This window comes from Athene cunicularia, assembly GCF_003259725.1.
Source record: "Athene cunicularia isolate RWA chromosome 8 unlocalized genomic scaffold, athCun1 chr8_part1, whole genome shotgun sequence".
Lineage (NCBI taxonomy): Eukaryota > Metazoa > Chordata > Aves > Strigiformes > Strigidae > Athene > Athene cunicularia.
Genome location: NW_020799109.1, coordinates 27,667,081 through 27,687,206, shown reverse-complemented (window position 1 = coordinate 27,687,206; position 20,126 = coordinate 27,667,081). Strand labels below are relative to the sequence as shown.

Here is a 20,126-nt window from a genome sequence, read left to right as displayed (position 1 = left end):
AGGCGGCGGAGAGGCTGCAGGTGGTGGGCAGAGCGGGCACCGGCGTGGACAACGTGGACGTGGAGGCAGCCACCAGGAAGGGTGTCCTGGTCATGAAGTAAGAGTGAGAGCGTGGGGACATCCCTGCCCGTGCTCCTGGGGAGACAGGGGAGGCTCCAGCTGGGCACTCTCCCCACCCACGGTACCACCCTGCGGGCCTCCATCCTCCCGGGGTGCAGAGCCCCCTCAGGCCGGGGGCGACCCACCAGTGACACCACTCTCCATCCCCAGCACGCCCACTGGCAACAGCCTCAGCGCCGCCGAGCTCACCTGCGGGATGATCCTGTGCCTGGCCAGGTGAGCATGGGGCAGGATGGGGGGACGGGACGTGAACCCCACGGCCCCCCACCCCCACCCTGACCACCGCCTCCCCTTGCAGGCAGATTCCGCAGGCAGCTGCCTCCATGAAGGAGGGCAAGTGGGACCGTAAGAAGGTAGGAGGAGGTGGGTGCAGCACCCCCAGCAGGACGGGGTGGCGGGTGCCTGCGTAGGGGGCGCTCGCTCACTCTCCGCCTTACACCCTAGTACATGGGCATGGAACTCAACGGGAAGACGCTGGGTGTGCTGGGGCTGGGCCGCATTGGCAGGGAGGTCGCTACCCGCATGCAGGCTTTTGGCATGAAGGTAAGAAGCCAGGGCCGGGAGGAGGGATGGGGAGCATGAAACCCCCTGGCCTGGCCACGAGCGCCGTGCCAAGCTGCAGGAACGAGTGCCCACTCTCCCTCAGACCATAGGCTACGACCCCATCATCACCCCCGAAACCTCGGCCACCTTTGGCGTGGAGCAGCTGCCACTGGAGGAGATCTGGCCCCGCTGTGACTTCATCACAGTGCACACACCGCTGCTGGCCTCCACCAAGGGTACGGGGCGGGCACTGGCATGGAGGGTGTTTGGGGGACCGGGGCCAGCCCCCCACTGCTCACAGCACTCCCTCTGCAGGGCTCCTGAACGACAGCACCTTTGCCAAGTGCCGCCGCGGTGTGCAGGTGGTGAACTGCGCTCGCGGTGGCATCGTGGATGAGGGCGCACTGCTGCGGGCGCTGCGGTCAGGGCAGTGTGGTGGGGCCGCCCTCGACGTCTTCACACAGGTGAGCGGGGCCACAGGGAACTCCCATGCCTGGCTTTGGCTCAGCGTCACCTTAACTCTGCCCAAGCCAGGCCAGGGCAACCTGTCAAACCCTGCGGACTGGGACTGGGCAGAGCCCTGCCCCAGCTCCCCTCCTTGCGAGGAAGGAGGGGGTAAATGCCCCCCCCCGACTCTCGGGTGGGTGCCAGGGGCTGATGTCAGGATGGGGCTGTGTTGGCAGGAGCCGCCGAAGGACCGCGACCTGGTGAACCACCCCAATGTCATCTGCTGCCCACACCTGGGTGCCAGCACGCAGGAGGCACAGAGCCGCTGTGGCAAGGAGATCGCCATGCAGATTGTGGACATGGCTACAGGGAAGGGGCTGGCTGGCACAGTGAGTCCTCCTGCCAGGCACCTGACCTCTGAGCCTCAGTTTCCCCATCTGTAGAGCACGGATGTGGTGGGAGCAACCCTGTGTGCTCGCTGGTGGGTTCCCATCACATGTCCTGCTCTTCCTCACAGGTCAACGGGCAGGCTCTCAGCAAGGCTTTTGCACCGCAGACTAAGCCCTGGATTGCCCTGGCCAGGGCCCTGGGCTTGGTGCTACGCACAGCGGGCAAGCAAGTGCAGGGCAGCATGCAGGTCTGCACCCAAGGTGAGGCAGGCAGGCTGTGCCCCAAGTCTGGGACCCTGATGGGTGGGCAGCACAGTGGGGTGTGGGGGGATCTACTGGGCTGGTTGGATGGGAGGAGGGATGGGAGGGTGACCAGGAGAAGGGATGGACAGGAGGGTGGTTGATGGTGGGATGGGAGGAGGAGGGGACGTGGAGGTATGGATGGGTGGGAAGATGGGAGTAGGGATGGGTGTGTGGATGGGTGGGTGGCTGCTCAAGCGCAGGGCTGACTCCTCTGCTGCTGGCCCATCCACCTTCTGCCTCCTGCCCATGCCCCAGGGACACCTCTGCAGGAGGCTGGGAGCTACCTGACACCCGCCGTGGCTGCAGGCATGCTGGCTGGAGGGCCACAGAAGGACGTGACCCTGGTGAACGCCCTGCTGCTGGCCCAGGAGGCTGGGCTGAAGGTGCATGGACACCCAGGGCTCCACACCTCAGGCTGGCACACCCAGGCCCCATCCTTCCTGGGGTTGCCCTGTGGCACTAATGCAGCGCTCAGGCTGGCAGCCATTCCCTGGGGTGACCTCTGAGGACACCCCTTCCCCACACTCTGACATGTGCAGGACCTGGGCACTGAGTGGCTTCATCTCTCTGGCAGGTCACAACCACCCATGGCGATGTGGCCCCCGAGCCCGATGGCAGCACCAGCCTGCTGCAGGTGTCCCTGCAGGGCACCCCACACCGGGTGACCGGGACAGTGCAGGGCAGCACCCCAGTGCTGCGGGAGATCAATGGGGCCACCTTCAAGCAGCCGGCTCCGCTGAGCGGCCCCATCCTCATCTACAAAGCCAAAGCCTCCGAGCCCAGCATGCTGCCCGTGCTCATGGGTGAGCTCCCTGAGGGGCGATGTGGAGAAAAGGAATTGTATTGGAGGGGGAAGAAACACCATTGTGGATGTTTGAGGGGCACTGGGGTGGGCAGAGCCCTGCTACCCGGTGGGTTCTGGGGTGGTGGGTCAGCCTGAGGCCCCTAACACCTCTCCTCCTTTCCAGGACTGCTGGGGAAGGCAGGGGTCCAGCTCCAGTCCTACCACAGCTCCAGCACTGTGGCAGGGGAGCAGTGGAGCGTCATGGGTCTCTCAGCCCCCCTGTCTGACCTCAGCGAGCTGAAACCACGAGTCATGGAGGTCTTCCAGCTCCACCTCTAAACCCTGACCACCAGCAAGGACTCTCCCCATGGCCACAGCATCTAGACCCCCCCTCATCGGGGGGAACATTGCACTCGGCTGCCCCCAGCACCCATTCTGGGCTTGGGGTGGCCCCGTGCTCAAATAAAGGGTCTGGGAGGAGAGAGCATGTGATGCCTTGTCTCTGTGGTCCCTTGTCCTCAGCCCCAAAGCTCCTGCAGGCTCTGTCCCTCCTGCCCCCAGCCCCTCCTGCCCTGCTGGCCCCGCTTCTGTTTGCTGAAGGGTGCAAAGGTCTCTGTGGCTGCTGTGGCACCGCCAAGGTCCTGTCCGGCCAGGGTCCCGTGCTGGGACATGGCCCAGAGAGCAGGCAGCACTCCAAGCAGGGCTGAGCCCTCCCGTGAGCCCCCGCATCACCTGCTCCCTCCTGCCTGCTGGGAATTGCCTCCTGGGCAATTTTCACTTTTGGGAATGTTTCACTTTGCTGGCATCACTGGGAAAATGGCATCTCACCACCCCCAGACTGAAAACCGAGACTAGAGAGCTGGGGTTTGTTTGGCTCCCCCAAAACATTGGGGCATGCTCCCATCCTGGGGAAATAGGGTACCAAGGCTCATGTTCAATAGTGGCCATATCTGGAAAAATCCCATCGGGCTGATCCAGACCCAGCGTGGTTGAGGGAAGAGTCCCCAGAGTGGGAGAGAACTACTTGCAACCAGGAGCCAGAGCCAGGCTGCTGCCCCCTCTCATCTCTGCCTTTATTCCCCTGTGCTCCCCATGTTGGAACAGAAAATGCCACTGTCTCCACCAGCTCCAGGGCCCGAGCCATCCAAGGTGTGGTTTCCTGCAGAGGCCAGTCCTGGATTTGGGGGTGAGCAGGGATGCTGGCAGGGAGGAGAGCATCCCCCTACCCGGGGCTCACCCCTCCTGTCCCCCCTAGAAGGGCTTCCTGGCATATTCCCGGCGGTACTTGGCATCCACCCGTGTCAGGTACCAGGTGCCAGGGAAGAGATCCGCCTGGGAGCCGTGGGGAGCGTGGTTGGCTGCGGGGAGAGGGCAGTGATGCTCAGCAGGGCCGTGGGGTGCCAGCAGGTGGGTGTTGCATCCCCCCAGCCCCACTCACCCAAGTGATGGGTCTCCTCCCGCTGCTTCATGATCTTGGCAAAGTCCTGCGGGGCCACACGCTTGCGGGCATCCAGGCGAGCCGGCAGGTCGGCCAGGCTGGAGACCAGCTTGTCCAGGGGCGAGCCTGGTGGTGGGCACCCCCCGGGTGAGACGGCACCACTGGCGGCCCTGGCCTCACAGCCCCATGCTGCCCTCCCCTCCCAGCCCCCCTCTCCCGTGGGACTCACCTGGGGCCGCATCCTGTGAGACGCGGAGGGAGAACATGCTGGCAGCCAGCCCTGAGCCGTAGGAGAAGGCGCCGATCCGGGAGCCAGCCAGGTCCCGCGCTGAGGACCTGGAGCAAGGGGTTAGGGAGATCAGAGGAGATTTGGGGCTGGGTTACAGGGCTGCCTCCTGTCCCCTTCGCAGGCAGGGGCGTCCTGAGACTCAGGGCCGCATTGCCGAGGGTGTGTAGCCCTGGCGTGCACTGGTGTTGGGGAGCCCCAGAATGAGACTTTTGTCCTCCCCAGTGCCTGGCTATTCCCACGGCTCCTTCGCGGCAGGGTCAGCCATTCTGCCAGGCATGGCAACAGGGTTTTCATCCTCCCGGTGCCAAAAGAAGGGCTTTATGCGCTGGCCCAGCTCCAGAGAGCTGGTATGAAAAGACTGTCAGGGAGACGGCACGGCGCAGGATGCATCCACACCGGGGGTTATATTCAGTGAAAGTGTTAGGTCTCTGCTGGGAGGGATGAGTGCTGGTGCCTGCCCCCTAAGACAGCCCAGCCAGATTCTGTCCTCCCCAAAATGACACACACACACATCCCCAGACAGCTTTTTGGGGGACTCACTGCGCCAGAAGGGAGGCCAGGCAGCCATACATGGACGGTGTGTACATGTTGCCATTGCGGGAGGAGAGGAGCAGGGAGGGCTTGGTCTTCTGGTTGAAGATCTCCTGGCTGGCTGCCTGGAACGCCTTCTCCACCTCCTTACTTGTGTAGGTGTCCTCCAGCTTCACACCGCTGCCCAGAGAGAGGGTGGCTCAAACCCCACACCAGCTCATCCCTGGCTGGGATGGGGGACACGGCATGGGGACCCACCGAAAAGACTGTAGCCCCTTGTAAAGGCCGGCAGCTGTGTCAGGGTTGGGGGTGGCCAAGAAGTCGTTGAGCAGCAGCCGCCCCACTGACTTCTGCACCAGCTTGCAAAAGGGTGTGTGGAAGATGATGAACTTGAAGTCATCGAGGGTGAAGGGCCGCTGGACACCAGCTGGAAGGCAATGTGAGGCTGTCAGGACCCGGTGGGGTGGCAGGGGCACCCCAAGGGTGCTGCCGCTTACCCTGCTGCCACTGGCTCTCCGCCTTCCGGCGGTACACAGCGTAACAGCGGTCCAGTGCCCGCAGGTAGCACTGGATGGAGAGTTGCCCGTCCACCACTGGGTACTCGGAGGCCAGGTCCGGCTTGTAGAAGTCGTAGGCGTGCTCCATGTGGGTTCCCCGCAGGCCTGGGTGCACAGGGAGAGCCAGGTGTTGGGGAGCATTGGGGGATCATGGCCAGATGGCAAGCACACATGGGTGCTACCAGCCATGCCAGCCCCCAGCACCCTGGGTTACTCCGTGGTGCCCACGGGGATGTGGCCAACTAGGATCCTGGGGTACCCAGCACAAGGCAGCCACCGAGGCTGGCAGAGCCGGTGCTGCTGGAGCTGAGACTCTCTGTCTGGGGCTGGGACATGGATGTATGGCCTCCAGGGAGAGTACCCATTATCTCACCATCCCCAGGGCCTCAGGACACTGACCTCTCTCCAGCACCAGCGGGGCGTTGGGTCCCACTAGCATGGCAATGGCACCAGCACCTCCTGTGGGCCGCGCATTCCCTGTGGCGTATACAGCGATGTCCCCGCACACCACCACGGCGTAGCGACCTGAGGTAGGATGGGGGGGTCGGCAGGGCCATCAGTGGGTAGGAGCCTCCATCCTGTGGCCCTCATGTACTCCCATTCCCATGCTGCCAGGTGTCACGGCCAAGGTAGGTAGGAAACAGGGGTGATGGAGAGCCTGGAGGGGCAGCAGCTCCCTTTGAGGATTGCTGGAGCATCTTTGGGTTTCAGACCACCTCCTGCCTCCTTCCCCCATCCCACGGTACCCATCCAACATCCAGTTCCCCCATCCCCACAGCACAGTCCCTGTCTTCACCCACCGTCCCAGGCGCTGGACTCCACCCAGGCAGCTGCGTTGAAGAGCGAGGCCGTGCCCCCATAGCAGGCATTGGTGGTGTCAATGCCCTCCACGTCAGTGTTGCCCGAATCATGGAAGAGCTGCATAAGGACGGTCTTGACAGCCTTGGACTTGTCAATGACAGTCTCAGTGCCCACCTCGAGGCGGCCGATGGCGTCCCAGGAGAGGCACCCACGCTCCACCAGCCGCTGCACCACCGTTAGGCACAGGGAGTTGATGTCCTCATGGGCAGCACAGAAGCCCATCTGCTGCTGGCCCAAGCCCCGTGTGTACTTGCCGGCCTCCACACCATCGTACCGCTCCAGCTCCTCCTGCTCCACGTACTGGGCAGGGAAGTACACCTCCAGTGCCAGGATGCCCACGTCCTTGGGCCAGGCGCCTGTCCCGGCAGCGCTGGAGAGGCTGCAGGGCAGAGGGAGCGGTGACGGTCCCGCCACGGCCCCAAGCCTTGGGGGTAGCTGTTGGCCCCAGGGGATGCCACCAGCAAGCAACCCAGCCCATGAGCACCCCAAATCCCTGCTGGTTCCGTGTGCCCAGCAGTGCTGTGGGGAGGAGGGAGAGCATTCCATTCCCTAGAAAAGCTTAAGAGCACTGCCAGCTTCCCAACCCACCCCCCCTCGATTATGCCTCCACTCCACCCAATACGCATGGGTGCTCACCATGCCTTCTGCACAGCCATGGGGTGCTGGGCCCCCCGGGGTACCTGCTCCAGCCCCGGCGGTGCCCGCCGAGCCCCCCAGCAGCGTGTGGCGCGGCCAACCAAGCGCAGCATCTTCGCCCCAGCCACTGCACAAAATGGAGGGACGGACAGCAGGATGGACAGTGGGACGGACAACAGGATGGGCCTTGCATGGTGCTTTTATAAACTGCGTTGGCGGCACGGCACGGCCCTCCCAGCCCTTATCAGCATGCTGGACCCCAGCGCTCAAAGGTCACTGAGCACCAGCCAACGTGACAGAGACAGCAGAGCAAGCACTAGCTTTGGAAGGGGGGAACCTGCAAGACTCCTTGTGCTCCAGAGCCTGAGGACACACTTGGCTGGAGCTGGGGCTGAGCAGCAGGACGGGCTCCCCCACAGCCCTGGCTCCCCATGCCGTGGATCAGCAGCAGCCCCAATGCCCGTGGCACGCCAGCACGGCTGTGGTCACCATGTAGTGTGTGAGGTGCTCTGTGGCCTCCCTGACTGTCCCCACACTCCTGGGGAGAGAGCAGATGGTGGCTGAGGCTTTGGTGCTGGCACCATCTGTGCCGTCCAGGACATGGTCCACCTCTGTCATGTGTCACAGCTCCAGGGGGGTAAAAAACCCATGAGCTGGGTGGGGGCAGAGCCATCTTCAAAACAGCAGAACAAACAGCCACGTGATGCCTGTGACAACACTGCGGTGACACAAGAAGGGACCTTTGGTCCCAGTGCTGCTGTCAACATGGCCATGGGGCAGCATCACAGCCCCTGGACCCCTGCGGAGCTGTCTGCACCCAGGGGGTGGTCACCTGTCCCCATGCCTGCACGCCCACGACAGCTGCCATCCCCACCTACATCTGTGCCCAGGTCTCCTTCATGCCTGCACCCTGGGGACACTGCTGTCCCTGCTACCTGCACCCCAGGACACCTGTCCCATTTGGCACCAGAGGGCTGGGGATGAGCCAACATGAGTGCCTGGGCCAGGAGAGCCACTGGCCCTGTGGCTCCCGGGGACTCACCCCCGGATGGATCTACTGGCTACTGGCAGCACCAGAGCCCCTGGAAACTGGGAAGCTCGGGAGCCACAGCAGCGCCTGCCTCCCCCTTGCCCGGACCAGCCAGGGCTTTGAACCAGCACCAAGCTTGCACAGGACTTGCATGCTTCTTTTTATATAGATGTATTTTTAAGAGTTGGGGGGAGAGGAGCATTGCCAGCAAGGGACAAGCATCGCAGGCACAGGGTCCCCCATGGGCCCAGGGGCTGCGCTCAGCGCAAGGGGGTGAACTTGCAGATGTAGTGATGCTGCTGGGCGCAGTCGGTGCTGGACCACACGGTGAAGCCTGCCAGAGAGATGGGCGGGGGATTGGTGGGGGCCACGGCGAGGACAGGGGCACCAGCTCTGCCCACCACAGCCCCGAATGGGACCCAGAGGAGGGGGAGGGGGGAGATGCCAGCCAAGACTGAGTGCTGGGGTGGATGCAGGGTCCAGGCACTCACCACTGAGGTGGGTCAGGATGCCACAGTTCCCCCCACGGGCACCGTTCCCAGCCAGCCCACTGGTGCTGCTGTACTTGTCCCCACTCGCCCACTGCCAGGCCTGGCCCTGTGGGGAGAGGGGGGTCAGAGGCATGGGTCCGCTGCTCCCTGCCCCCCCCCCCAGCCGCCCCCCAGCTCACCTCATGTGCGTAGCGGAGGCCAATCCAGACAGGCTGTATGCGCTGGTAGTAGGAAATGACTTTCCGCAGCGTGGCCGCCTCCCGGGGCTCTTCCACCCAGGCCAGGTGGGCACTGGTGTGGCTGGCCTGGCACTGCCTCTGTGGGGATAGCTGTCAGTACTGGGTCATCCCTGGGAGCTGGGGGGTCCCCGGCTTCCTGTGTGCCCCCATGGGCTTACCTCAGCCTCATCCCAGCTCCGGAGCTGACGGAAGTACCTGAAGCAGCTGAGCTTGTAGTAAGACCAGCCCTTGGGGCAGTAATCTATGTACCTGGCACCTGTGGAGGGAGAGCGGCGGGGAGGGATGGGGGACAGCCGGCATTGCCAGCTGGAGAGAATCCTGGCTCCCTCCTGGCCCTGCTGCGAAAGCGGCTGCCCCCCGAGTTGTGGGACTCACCAGTCGGCTGCAGGAGCCCCACACAGCCCAGCAGCAGAAGGGCGAGTCTGGCTGCCGCCACCATCCTCCTTGCTCCCAGAAGCGTCTCCTGTAAAAGTTTGGGGGGGTCACACCAGCTCCCTCCAGGAGAGGGGATTCCACCTGTGCCCAGAGTGTGCAAACCCACCCTGCTATGGACTGAATCTGCCCCCTTTCAGCTGGCTGGAGGGGATGGCAGCCCCGGGGGCTGTGCCTCCCTCTCCCCTCCCCAGCACAAGTCACTTCAGTGTGCCTGCACCCCATCCCCCAGGCATACCTTGGGGTCCCCAGCCCACACTGGCAGCGGGGTGTCCTGGCCCCACCAGTCCCATCCTCAGTGGGAAGCATCTGGGTGAGCCAAGCTGCTGTGGGGACATGGGGAGAGCGCTGCCGCAGGCACGGGTCGGGGAGACCCCAGCCCTGCCCTAGCATCAGGCAGCAGCAGCAATGGCACAGGCAGGGCTGGGGACAGTAGGGCTGCAGGGATGATGTGCACAGTATCATTTTCATCCCCCAAGCTCATAGCACTGCCAGACCCAGGCTGGGGAGGAAAATTGGCTACATCAGCACAATTCCCCTTTATCTGGACTAATCCCTGGGCACCAGCACACCGATTTGCAGACTCAGCTCGTCTTCCCCTCAAAGAAGCAGTGACAAAAGTCAGTGCGGGGCTGAAAATTGCATTGTTGCAGCCTGCCCCATCCAGCAAGGGCAGCGCTCAGCTTCCCTGGGAGCTGCCAGGGCCGGGGCCAGCTCCTGCTTGCCCACAAGTCACCTCGAAGCACACCGAGGCCCCAGCTGCCTCGCGAGGGTCCCCTTCCTCACCTGCTCTCTGGAGATCGGGAGGAATAACGGCTTCTTGTGGGTCGCTGGGAGAGGAGAGGAGCTGCCCTTTATAGTCCGGTGCTCACCAGCATCAGTGTTTGCCCAGCTCAGGTGATTCCCACCATTAAAATCTTACTGCTGACTCCCCTCCATCCCCCCCCACTTTGCTGGAAAGCTGCCCAGATCTCCGCTCTGTTTGCATTCAACGTTTCTCTAGAAAAGACAGGAAGAACCTCTCCTAGTTGGTCAATAAACCCCCTGCAATTAGCGTTAATTAATAACACAAACACAGAGATAACCTCGCGGCAGAGTGCAGCCTGGCACCAGGCAGGGATGCCCGCTGGCCCAACCCCGGCTGGCCGGGGGGCTGGCAGGGGTGAGCCCCGGGGGAGGCCACCCCAATCCCGGCCGGAGCATCCCTGAGGCGAGCGACGGGGCTGTGGGTACCACCTCCCGGCCTTGCCCGAGTCCCCGGCCGAGGGGTGGCAGCGGGCGGGGCCCCGCGCCCTGCCCATCTCCGCCATGCGTCACCCACACACCGCCCTTGTTTGAACTGCCTGGGGACATTTGTCAGCAGGATGCAGGACGCGGGGACATGGGAACAGCCTGCGGCCGAGGGGCTGGCGGGCACCATCAGATAGCGGCGGCGGTGCCCGGCCCCCACGCCCGGAGGTGACGCAGGGCTTTGTCAGCCAGGGACCATGCGGGCTACTAACACACTGAAGCAGCTTTGTGAGCTCTTCCCGCTGGCTGTGCCCTGGCCTCCTGCAAAGCTGCCAGCCCCTGCCCTGCCGCTGCCAGCTACAGGCCGTGCCCGGCGATCCCTCCCCCGGCCCTCCCCAAGGCACTCAGAGGAGGCAGCTGCCTGCGGAGGGCCCAGCGCTGAGCTGAGCCTTACTTCCCCCAACATGGAGGGTTCACAGCTGGCTTACTTCTCCAGAGGTTACTTCTGCCTGCCAGGCTCAAGCCATGTCCCCCAGGGATCTCCCACGGCCCCTTTGTGGCATTTACCAAAACACGCAGCCCGTGAGTGCTGCTATGCCCACGCCAGCGCGCAGAGGCAGGTCTGGCTTTTGCCCCGGGCAGGGAGGAGGATCAGACCCTTTGCCCACACAGCCAGGATACGGCTGCTGCTGCTTCCCCACACCTCTCAAGACTCGGCGCCCTTCAGGATCTAAGGGGTAAAGCCTCCTCATGTCCAAACACAGCTGCTGCTTGCTATCTTTTCTCCTGAAACCACCTTACAGATATCAGCCACTCCACTAGCAGGGAAACCCTTCAAGCACAGCAACTCCCCAGAAGACAGGATTTCACCCTTGTTTTATAAAAACCCAGGAAAATGTTCCCCAAAGGAGCCTGAGACTAACCCATTACTCCTTTGTTAGATAAAGGATGCCCCAGCTCCCTGTCTGGCTGGTTCAGTTAGGCTTATTTGGATGCAACACAACAAGTTTTCACAAGCCCCTCGTCATCCCGGGCAGGGGGAGAGGCATGAACTGTCCCTGAGGAGATGCAGTTTCAAGTCCCAGCCTGAGCGCTGGCAAACTTGATGCAGCTGTGCCAGAGACACAGCAGAGCTTGCTAAACTTTGGCACAGATGTGCAACCTGTGGGAGAACGTGAATGAAAGCCTCCCGGAGGTGTGTACTTGCCAAGCTGGCTCTACTAGAAGATAAAGGAGCCGTGCTGTTTGAATATTAAGCCCTTAAAATGCCCCCAGCAGCTTTATCCCTGATAGGCATCATAATTCAGCTACAGGCTCCAACTGAGTCCACAGAGAGAGCTGGAAACCTGCCAGGTGAGCACTAATGGAGCCCAAGGCTTCAGTGACACCTCCCTGCTCAAAATACAGGAAGGCAGGCATTGTCAATTTGTTCTCTAATTGTTCAAGACAAAACTTTTCAAGTCTGAAAACAGCACGGAGGAGCCACGACTCCCTGTTTCAGAGGCTGGAGAGTTGCACATCTTCATGCATCAGCTGTCAAGCCAAAGCCAGGGAGGCAGCCTCAGCTCTGGGGACGAGGGTCCTCCTCCCAGTTGGAAGAATAGGGAACAGCCCAGGGAATCAAGCAGGACCTGAAACGGTGAGTGTGTCCGCAGCTCCAGGAGCCACTGCCTGACCCATGCTTATTCACAACTTTTAGAAAAGCCACACAAAAGCCCCAGCCTTTCTCCAGCTCCCAGACTCCCAGGCAAGAGAGCTCTTACTCAAAGCATCTCAAAAAGGCCCCATCCCACTCCCTCCCCATCCTTCCCAGCATGCCCAGCTGCTTGGCTGCTGGTTACTGTCCCCTTCTCAGCTAACCGAGACCCAGAATAACTCCTGCTACATCCCAGCTAGGCTGCTTCCAGTCCCCAGGCACAGCTCCCTTGGATGGAGCTAAGCGGTGGGGTTCCTGTGCTGCTGAGCCACAGGACATAGCACCCTTAATCCCCAAAAACTCTCCTGGCATGGACTGTGGAGGTCCTAACGAGCTCACCCTTGCCAGGGGTCTGAACAGCTACTGAACACTCACAATTAATTTATAATCCTGTGGCTGTGCCACGATAGCCAGGAAGACAAACGAAAACAGCAGCACACAGACGCCGGGCACATACTCTTTATTCTGGGGATAAAAATTGCTTATACATTTTGCAGCAACTATTTTCATAAAAGACTTTTATAAAAAATGTAAAAATAAGCAAATATTTTCCATTATTAATATAGGAAAATGCTGCTGTGTGAATGGTTACTCTACAACTTAAGAGATAAAATATCACCTTAAGGAGATATTATCTTTACAATAGTTAAAAAAAAAAAAAGGCAGAGGGCCATCGTATTAACACGCCAGGCACAAAACTGGCTTCATTCCACAGAAATCACTCATCTTGTAAAAGGTAGCCACATATATAAAAAGGCACTTGATTATTTGGGGCTAATGAGGAAAAGCCCTTTTTTTCTTTAGCATCGATGTAGCAATACTTCATTATTTGCAGTGAAACATGTACCTGGACAGACCTCCAGGAGCCTGCAGGCCCCTGCCCTGGAGATCTGAGTCGGTTGCAGCTAAACTTCACAGGACACACTGCAGCGAGCGTGCCGGGGAACGTTGTGTGCGTCATAAAAAGCAGTAACTTCAGAATGAAAAACTTCAGCCCAAAACGACGGCCCCGGGAACCAGCACCTCCTGAGGCCCTGCCTTCATGTACCATTGAGTTGAATCAAAAGAAAAAGCTTTTACTCTTGATTAGAATGGGAAGAAACATCAGAGAGAATACTGTACATGGTAGGATGCTGAATGGCCGCTGCTTGGAGGGGAGTGGCCTTCTCTGTCCTTTGGCGGCAGCCGACAGCCCCAATCTCTTTGGAACGTGTGTCTGCAGGATTCCCCCAAGAGGTAGGAGCAAACCATCCCCAGAAATGTTCACTTCAGCTGCTGACTGGTTCAGAGCCCTTCAGGGAATCACTACTCTTTCAGACAAAGCAGAAAGAGCATCTGTTTGTCTAAGCTCAGCGACAGCTGGCTTCTGTAACTCCAAAAATATCGGGGGAGCTGCAGTACAAATGGCACTACCGTCCCACAGAGCACGTGGGGCACCTCAGTTGGGAAATCTTAATACAGGCTGAAGCCAAGAGCAGAGGACAGCCCCAAACCTGTTAAGCAAACTGCATTAGACAGTGGTTTCTGAGCTATTTGGTCTGCCACTTGCGCCCAGCTCCTGGCTTCAGGCATGCCACTGCTGCTGGAAGCCTGCTGGGGAGTCAGTGCTGCAGCCTCCTTGGTGGGAGGGGAAGTTGAGGCAGCCCTGAGCCCAGGGCTGGAGCAAAAGGGACACTTTTCAAAGGGCTGGATGCCATTTCCTGACGCAGAAGGACACACACTGCCAACATGTAACGACGTCCTCGACACTTCTTGATAACACCATAAAGAGGCAGCATATGGTATCTGGAAGACAGGACACACAGCCACCCTCGGATGGAGGGGAGGGGAGTACTGTGCAAGAACGCTGGCAGCTTGTGTTACCAGGTTTTGAAACACTCATGCTCATCCTAAGAGCTTCCCAAAAGGCCTTCAGAGGTTGCAGGGCATCTCTTCTGTCACGGGAGCCCATGAAGGTGGTAAGGTGGTCACGGACACACCTGGCAGGACGGGGGCACAGGGAGGGTAGTGTGTCAAAATGGTCAGGTGTGTCTCAAAGACATACAACACAGGAGAGATGTGCCTACAGGTCACCACGGGGGGAAGACCAGGTCAGACTAGCATTTTCAGAATGTGGTGGGGGGGAACGCAACAAAAAAACCTAGGAGAAGACTATATGTATATATAATCTCATAATACCTGGGGGTCAGGCAGTGAGAATGCTAAGGGGTGTTAGTGGGTCTGCTGAAGACAAAGACTCTTGAGGAAAGGGTGAAGCTGCGCGACAGAAGGTGTCACTTGACCTGCATGTGTTTTGAAAAGTCTGGCTTGCTTGCTGAGCAACAGTGGCTGAGGGAAGGAGGGGTCTAGGAATGTGGGTGCAGCTCTAAGCTGTGTCAAGACAAGGCAACTTGAACTAGAAGAGAACTAGTAGAAGGTGCTTCAGAGAGAGGTTACATGGGTAACAGGAGTAACAAAATAAGGATACAAAGCTGGGTTTGGCTAAATTTCTGGAGAAAGGACCACAAGATGCATTAAGCTGAAGAGCTGTCTCCCCAAAGAAATGGTGTAACATATTTAAAAGCAGACTGGAGAATCCAGTGCAGACAGCAATCACACCCAAGGTGCATGGGAGTTGGTTAGAAGTGACCCAACTGGTCTTCTCCATCACCAGCTTCTACAGTTCTCTGTTTAGCATAAAAGCATACAAGACTACAGCGACCACAGTCCCTCCAAGGAAAGAACAGCCTGGGCTCATTAAGACTCTTGGATACTAAAATGGTTCTTCATTTCTGTCCTGGAAGACCTTCATGAGTTCTGGAGTCCGCTTTAATCGGGCTTCACCTTGGCCAGCCTTCAGGCATACACCTGCATGTTGTTCCGCTGCTGCTCTGTCATGTGAGCGGCCGCCGGCCCGCGCTGGTTGTTACTGGGACTGGTTGCCACATCAGACCAGTCAGAGGCAGAGTGTGGGGAGGAGCTTGACCACTGGTCTGGAGATTCGGGTGACGGAGTCAGGTATGGGTGCTCCCCTTGTAAGTGCCGGTTGTGGCTAGGAGTCCGTTCTGTAGCCGAGGAGTAGCAGCTGTGCTGTGACGGAGGCGTGGGGTACTTCCCCATCGAGCTCTGAAACTGGTGGTAGGCCGGGAGGACCGTCTGAGCCACCTGCCCATCCTGCTGAGGGATGGCAGCCATGGAGAAGGAGGCACTGGGCAGCTGAGCTATATCTGGTATCTGGTACATGGAGCTAAGAGGACCAGCCATGTTCTGAGCGCAGTTTGACTGGGTCTGCTGCGGCAGTGCTTGCTGGTTTATGCCACCCTTGGGAACCAGCTGGAAAGTCATGATAGGGGGCAGAGACTCCCTGGACACTCCCATGTGCTTGGCATCTGCTTGAACCAAACTGCTCTGCTGAGAAACACTGGGGTGCGAATGCATCACCTGCGGCACCATGCCGAACATCTCATTGTACTGGGACTCGTTCACCTCCATACGGTTCATCCACTCAGTAGAAATGTTGGCTGGCCGGAGCCTGCCAAGCCCGCTACTGGGAGGGGTGGTTCTGTGCTGCGAAAGCAGCTGGCTGACAGATGGAAGCACCGTGCTGGATCCACGTCCTAAGGGCTGCATCTCATGGAGGTTGGAGAAGGACATCGTGTGTGCTGCCTGCACAGCTGGAGCAGTCAGCAGTGAGCTGGGCGACGAATGTAACACCCCTGGTGATGGCATCACAGGAGACGATGTTGGCTCGGAGGCAAAAGCATGGGGTGATTCTAGGGAATCAACTGGTGACAGGGTCACTGAGCTCTCTGAAAACTGCCCTTTGCTCTCACTGAGGGACTTCTTCCTTCTCCTCTTTGCATCTTTGGTGAGGTTTGTGGGCATGATGCCTTTGGCATTCGGTTTTCTTGACTTCTTGCTTAATGAAGCATGCTTCAGGTTGAGGAAGGACCTATTTGGGCCACAAATGACCGGGGAGAGGGCAGAGCTCAGCATGGCACCAGGGTGCCCAGCGGGGCTGTGCGCCACGTTGTACTCGTTGAGAAGCTGCACTATGTCATGGTGCATGCGGTCCTGGGCCACATCTCGGGGCAGGCGGTCCATGTGGTCTGTGATGTCTCGATTGGCAAAATGGTCCAACAAGATTTTTGCTGCTTCAAAACTGCCTTCCCGAGCAGCAAGGAAGAGTGGTGTCTCTTCCTGAAAACACAGAGAATAAGTATTTTAGTGGCTTCACTGTGGGGGGACTGACTTACAGCTAACAATCCCTTAATGGTGCAGCAACACCTGGAAGCAGTGTTTAATGCAGTCTGACAAGTGTCTCCAAGAACAACCCACCCTGAGAGATGCCCATTGTAAAAAGAAGATTACAGGAGATTATTTCAGACATGGCAGTGGAGCACACAGGCTAAACTATCCCACCAGGAAGTGGAAAGGTACAAAGGACTAAACCAGCCCAGTAAAGAACTGCAGCTTGTTGGTAGCTCTAAAGTCTACTGAGCAATACAATAATCCAAAGAAGAAACCCTAGGCAGAGGAAGGAAATCAAGGACTAAGACACAGCAAACACTAACGGTGAAGCTCCAGGAGGTCTGCACAGTGCAGACTGTCCCTCAAACAGAGGGGCTTCTCTCCCATCTCTACCCTGCATTGAGATCCCTGGAAATGTGACAGGATGTGACCACTGCTGTGCTGCAAGATCGGGCTCTCTGCTAACCGGAATCCAGTTCCTTGACACCAGCAGCACTTCGCCCTGATGCTCTCACACACCATTGACAGTGTATTGCATTCCTTTTCTGCAAGAAAAGCAGTACAGCACTGATGCCTAAGACTTGGCCAAACAAGGAAGAGAACTGCTCTCCTGTATCAGAAATCCTATAAGACATCCATCACTTGGGAGAGTTCTAGTCACAGTCTGCGTGACCTGCACTGAGGAGACCTGCACTGAGCACTCAGTTTATAAAATCAGAAATTAGTTCACTACCAACAGTAAAGAGATGCTTTGAGTTAGGAAGCACAGCCATGCTGAGAACACCCAAACCATACCTTGTTATCCTGCATGTCTCTGTTGGCCCCATTTTTCAGCAGCACTAGTGTTGCTTCCACATTATTGACAGCAGCAGCCCAGTGAAGAGCAGATTTACCTGCAGGGAAACCCAACAAATTCAGTAACAAACCAAGAAGCTATTTTCTAAAGCACCAAGATGGAGAGAATGCACTAAGGGAAGAAAGCAACTGCAGTGCAACTCATGGCACGTGAACACATCCTGAAGTCACATTTACACTTTGGAAATCACCACGCTGTGAGATAACCCTACATTATCAAGACGCAATGGGACTTTCAGCACTTGCTCTGTGACTTTTTTAATTTTTACTTTTTAAATAACCTATTCAGAGTCATGTCTGCAGTCCAAAAAACCCCAGCATATCCAACCCCATTATTTCTTCTGCTTCTCTTCCAGGAGTGTCTAACCAAGGCACTGTGCGCAGCCTGCTGTCTATTACTGCTGGGAGCACTTCTGCAGGACAGCATCGTATCTGATTTAGCTACAAAATTTATGAGCAGCCCACACTCCAGGACAGCAAAAGCCCACCCCTCCTTGCTCTCACCATGACAAATATTTGCCCAGCCCAGTATGTTGTGTTCGCATTACCATGGTCATCTACGGCGTTCACATCTGCCTGGCAATTAATTAGCTCAGCCACCATTCCTTCCACAGCCAGACGTGCAGCCAGAATTAAGGGGGTTGTTCCATCATTCATCCGAGCATCCAAGTCTGTCACTCTGTTACGGATCAGGATCTGGACAGCAGGGGAAGACAGATTTTTTTTTTTAATTCCGCTATAGACCAAAACTGAGTAGTTGGAAGAGAAACTTGGTAATGAAAAAGCGGCCCGAGCACTAAAATGCAGGAACGCAGATAATAGGTGACAGAGGCAAACAGGCTAAATAAATACATGCCAGATGGTTCATGCATGCTGAGTTGTTTGAGCTATGAATACCTGAGGAAACTGGATGTAAAATACAGTTTCACCTGGCCATCACACTGTGGAAGGCATGAGAGCAAGGCTCTGAGTGAACAGAGCACAGCTTGAGCAGGCTCATATAACTGCAGAGCACAGCTGCTCTGAAGGGGGCTCTTCAATAGCTGTACCTGGAAGACACCCTGGGCGTCAGCAGCTACAGCTGCATGCAGGGGAGTCCGTCCCATGTTGTCCCGTGCATTAGCATCTGCACCAGCATCCAGCAAACGTTTTGCAGCATCTGCTCTTGAGTAACGGGCTGCTAAGTGCAGTGCCATCTCCCCAGTGCGGTCTGTTTGGGCCTGCAGGTTGGCACCTTGATAGATCAAATCTGTTATTATATTTGCTGAGGAATCTTCTGCATCCTCATCATCCTCGCTGATATCGGAGCTGCCCACACGCAGAGATGCCAACATAAGTGGAGTACATCCATCTGCAACAGGAGAGATAACACAGTAACCCGACAGCGTCAGCAAAGGAAAGGAAACCATCTCACAATCCTCTCTCCTTGAGCAGCTACCAACAATCCCTCCAGTCATTTTAACCCAAGCCTGTTCTCTTGTCTTAAAGTCCAACAGAGTCAGTGAGTTGTCTTCCTTCCATGCAGGACTTTAATACCTACTGCAACCGCAACAGAATTTAAGATACTTCTCAAATATGTAAGATCATTATAAAACAAAACCAAGTTTGCTGCTGAAGTGGAAAACTTCCTCAAAATGTAAAGGCTAGATAAATTCCTGGAGGGAAGCAAGGGCTATAGAAAATCAAAGACTTCAAATGACCAACTACGTTCTAATCACATACTTGGGAAAAAAGAAACAACTGACAGAGAAAAATTATTGGACATCTAGTCACTGATTGTCGGTGGCATTTTGTAGATATTAACCTGAAGTGAAATGCAGATAAAAGCCTTCATATCTATTACACACCAAAGTTTTAATTAAAAGGACCCTGAAGCAATCAAAATTCAAAAATGCCCCAGGGGGACTGCCTGATCCAACTTCATCTGGCTTTTAATAAGGCCCACAACCAGAGCCCTAAACAAACTGATGAAGCAGGCTCCATACTTTCACAGAAGTACACCATGTAGGAAGGGACCGTGGAACAGGATCTAATCCAGTCTTATTCACTGGTGTACCAGCAGCATCCGACACATGCACAAACCCTTCTTCCCCATGCACGCCTCCATCACAGTGTGGACTGCCCACAGATACAAACTGCTGAAAATCTCACACAGTTTGAGTGTTTTGGAAGATACTGGGCTCATGTCTCTCTACCAGTCTCCAGTGATGGGCTCACACCGGTGGGACATTCACAAACGCTAAAAACACATTCACCCAACCAGGATCCTTGCATTGTCCCTAGAAGGAGAAAGGCTCCTTCAAACATCTAATTTAACTTAGTTCCCTTAGATGAACATCCCTCTCTGCTGATCGGACAGGGCCGTCCAGGAGGACTAGCTGATGCTGCTGATTTTTCACCTGTGTGAACGCCCACCTTGATGCAGTGTAATTAAGATTTAAAACATCTCCACATATTTTCAGCAACCTGTCAAATGCCAAGTGCTTCAGTTTCAGCAGACTCTGAACGTTACAAGATATTCACTACCTAAAACCAAAGCCTTCAACTGCAGACACTAATGCTCCCTTACTGCTTTACTCCACACACATCACAGGCACCTAGAAAGTAAGAGGGACTAAAATGGCAACAGGAGTGAACCACTCTGTGCTAAGTGCCCCACTGGAGCTCTGCAAAGGTGAACACAAATTTTGTTTCTCCAGTGTGGCTCACTACCAGAAATTCAAGACAATCTTTTGGCAACTGCTGTTCCATGAACAAGAAGGGGACCTTCCTGGACCCTACGGACAACAGCTTCTCTGCCTGCAGAGCTCTCAATCTACAGTGCACAATCTGCGCTGAATGAAGTGCGTGAGCCCTGCAGAAAGCCATATGGCAGAATTAGGATTCTGTGCAGGTGAACAAGGCGATGATCTCCCGTTGAAAGTAATACAGAGAGCTCCAATGCCCTGCACCCATGTACCAGTTCCTGATCACCTAGCTTTCCTGACTCTCTGTTTTAGGGCCGTTCCAAAACTTTCTAGAAATC

At 57.0% G+C, this 20,126-nt stretch overlaps 4 protein-coding genes across 4 annotated transcripts in view; 1 reads left to right on the top strand and 3 right to left on the bottom strand.

Moving 5' to 3' along the window:
- Window positions 1–3,058, top strand: part of PHGDH (phosphoglycerate dehydrogenase) — a 5,112-nt gene extending 2,054 nt beyond the window's left edge. The window contains exons 2-12 of the mRNA XM_026853988.1: window positions 3–97; window positions 271–336; window positions 419–473; window positions 565–663; window positions 767–899; window positions 979–1,127; window positions 1,347–1,499; window positions 1,628–1,760; window positions 2,058–2,185; window positions 2,377–2,605; window positions 2,771–3,058. Coding sequence (XP_026709789.1) covers window positions 3–97; window positions 271–336; window positions 419–473; window positions 565–663; window positions 767–899; window positions 979–1,127; window positions 1,347–1,499; window positions 1,628–1,760; window positions 2,058–2,185; window positions 2,377–2,605; window positions 2,771–2,925 — 1,395 coding nt within the window. The 3' untranslated portion in view covers window positions 2,926–3,058. The remainder of the gene's footprint in view (window positions 1–2; window positions 98–270; window positions 337–418; window positions 474–564; window positions 664–766; window positions 900–978; window positions 1,128–1,346; window positions 1,500–1,627; window positions 1,761–2,057; window positions 2,186–2,376; window positions 2,606–2,770) is intronic.
- A 669-nt stretch (window positions 3,059–3,727) lies between these two features.
- Window positions 3,728–7,204, bottom strand: HMGCS2 (3-hydroxy-3-methylglutaryl-CoA synthase 2). Its single transcript, XM_026854205.1, has 9 exons — window positions 6,899–7,204; window positions 6,202–6,641; window positions 5,801–5,926; window positions 5,342–5,506; window positions 5,103–5,271; window positions 4,854–5,024; window positions 4,254–4,360; window positions 4,025–4,150; window positions 3,728–3,944 (listed from the first exon to the last, which is right to left on the bottom strand). The coding sequence occupies exons 1-9, from the start codon at window positions 7,009–7,011 to the stop codon at window positions 3,838–3,840; spliced, it is 1,524 nt and encodes a 507-aa protein (XP_026710006.1). The 5' UTR covers window positions 7,012–7,204; the 3' UTR covers window positions 3,728–3,837.
- Window positions 7,205–8,135: 931 nt separating this feature from the next.
- On the bottom strand, window positions 8,136–9,951 carry REG4 (regenerating family member 4). Its single transcript, XM_026854366.1, has 6 exons — window positions 9,877–9,951; window positions 9,034–9,121; window positions 8,817–8,914; window positions 8,599–8,736; window positions 8,420–8,525; window positions 8,136–8,262 (listed from the first exon to the last, which is right to left on the bottom strand). Exons 2-6 carry the CDS (start codon window positions 9,095–9,097, stop codon window positions 8,189–8,191), a joined length of 480 nt encoding a protein of 159 aa, XP_026710167.1. The 5' UTR covers window positions 9,098–9,121; window positions 9,877–9,951; the 3' UTR covers window positions 8,136–8,188.
- A 2,510-nt stretch (window positions 9,952–12,461) lies between these two features.
- NOTCH2 (notch 2) overlaps window positions 12,462–20,126 on the bottom strand; it is an 83,784-nt gene continuing 76,119 nt past the window's right edge. The window contains exons 30-33 of the mRNA XM_026853751.1: window positions 18,151–18,452; window positions 17,650–17,797; window positions 17,042–17,139; window positions 12,462–16,195 (exon numbers count right to left, since the gene is read on the bottom strand). Of these exons, the coding sequence (XP_026709552.1) occupies window positions 14,852–16,195; window positions 17,042–17,139; window positions 17,650–17,797; window positions 18,151–18,452 (1,892 nt within the window). The 3' untranslated portion in view covers window positions 12,462–14,851. The remainder of the gene's footprint in view (window positions 16,196–17,041; window positions 17,140–17,649; window positions 17,798–18,150; window positions 18,453–20,126) is intronic.

Bases quoted from the DNA above. Each gene is read 5' to 3' on its own strand.
- HMGCS2 (XM_026854205.1), bottom strand. From the start codon at position 7,011: ATGCTGCGCTTGGTTGGCCGCGCCACACGCTGCTGGGGGGCTCGGCGG. The intron at 4,151-4,253 runs GTGAGTCCCACG...GCCCACCACCAG, and splicing joins CTCACAGGATGCGGCCCCAG to GCTCGCCCCTGGACAAGCTG. The intron at 3,945-4,024 runs GTGAGTGGGGCT...CTCTCCCCGCAG, and splicing joins GGAGGAGACCCATCACTTGG to CCAACCACGCTCCCCACGGC.
- REG4 (XM_026854366.1), bottom strand. From the start codon at position 9,097: ATGGTGGCGGCAGCCAGACTCGCCCTTCTGCTGCTGGGCTGTGTGGGG. The intron at 8,737-8,816 runs GTAAGCCCATGG...CTATCCCCACAG, and splicing joins GGAGCTGGGATGAGGCTGAG to AGGCAGTGCCAGGCCAGCCA. The intron at 8,526-8,598 runs GTGAGCTGGGGG...CTCTCCCCACAG, and splicing joins GCCTCCGCTACGCACATGAG to GGCCAGGCCTGGCAGTGGGC.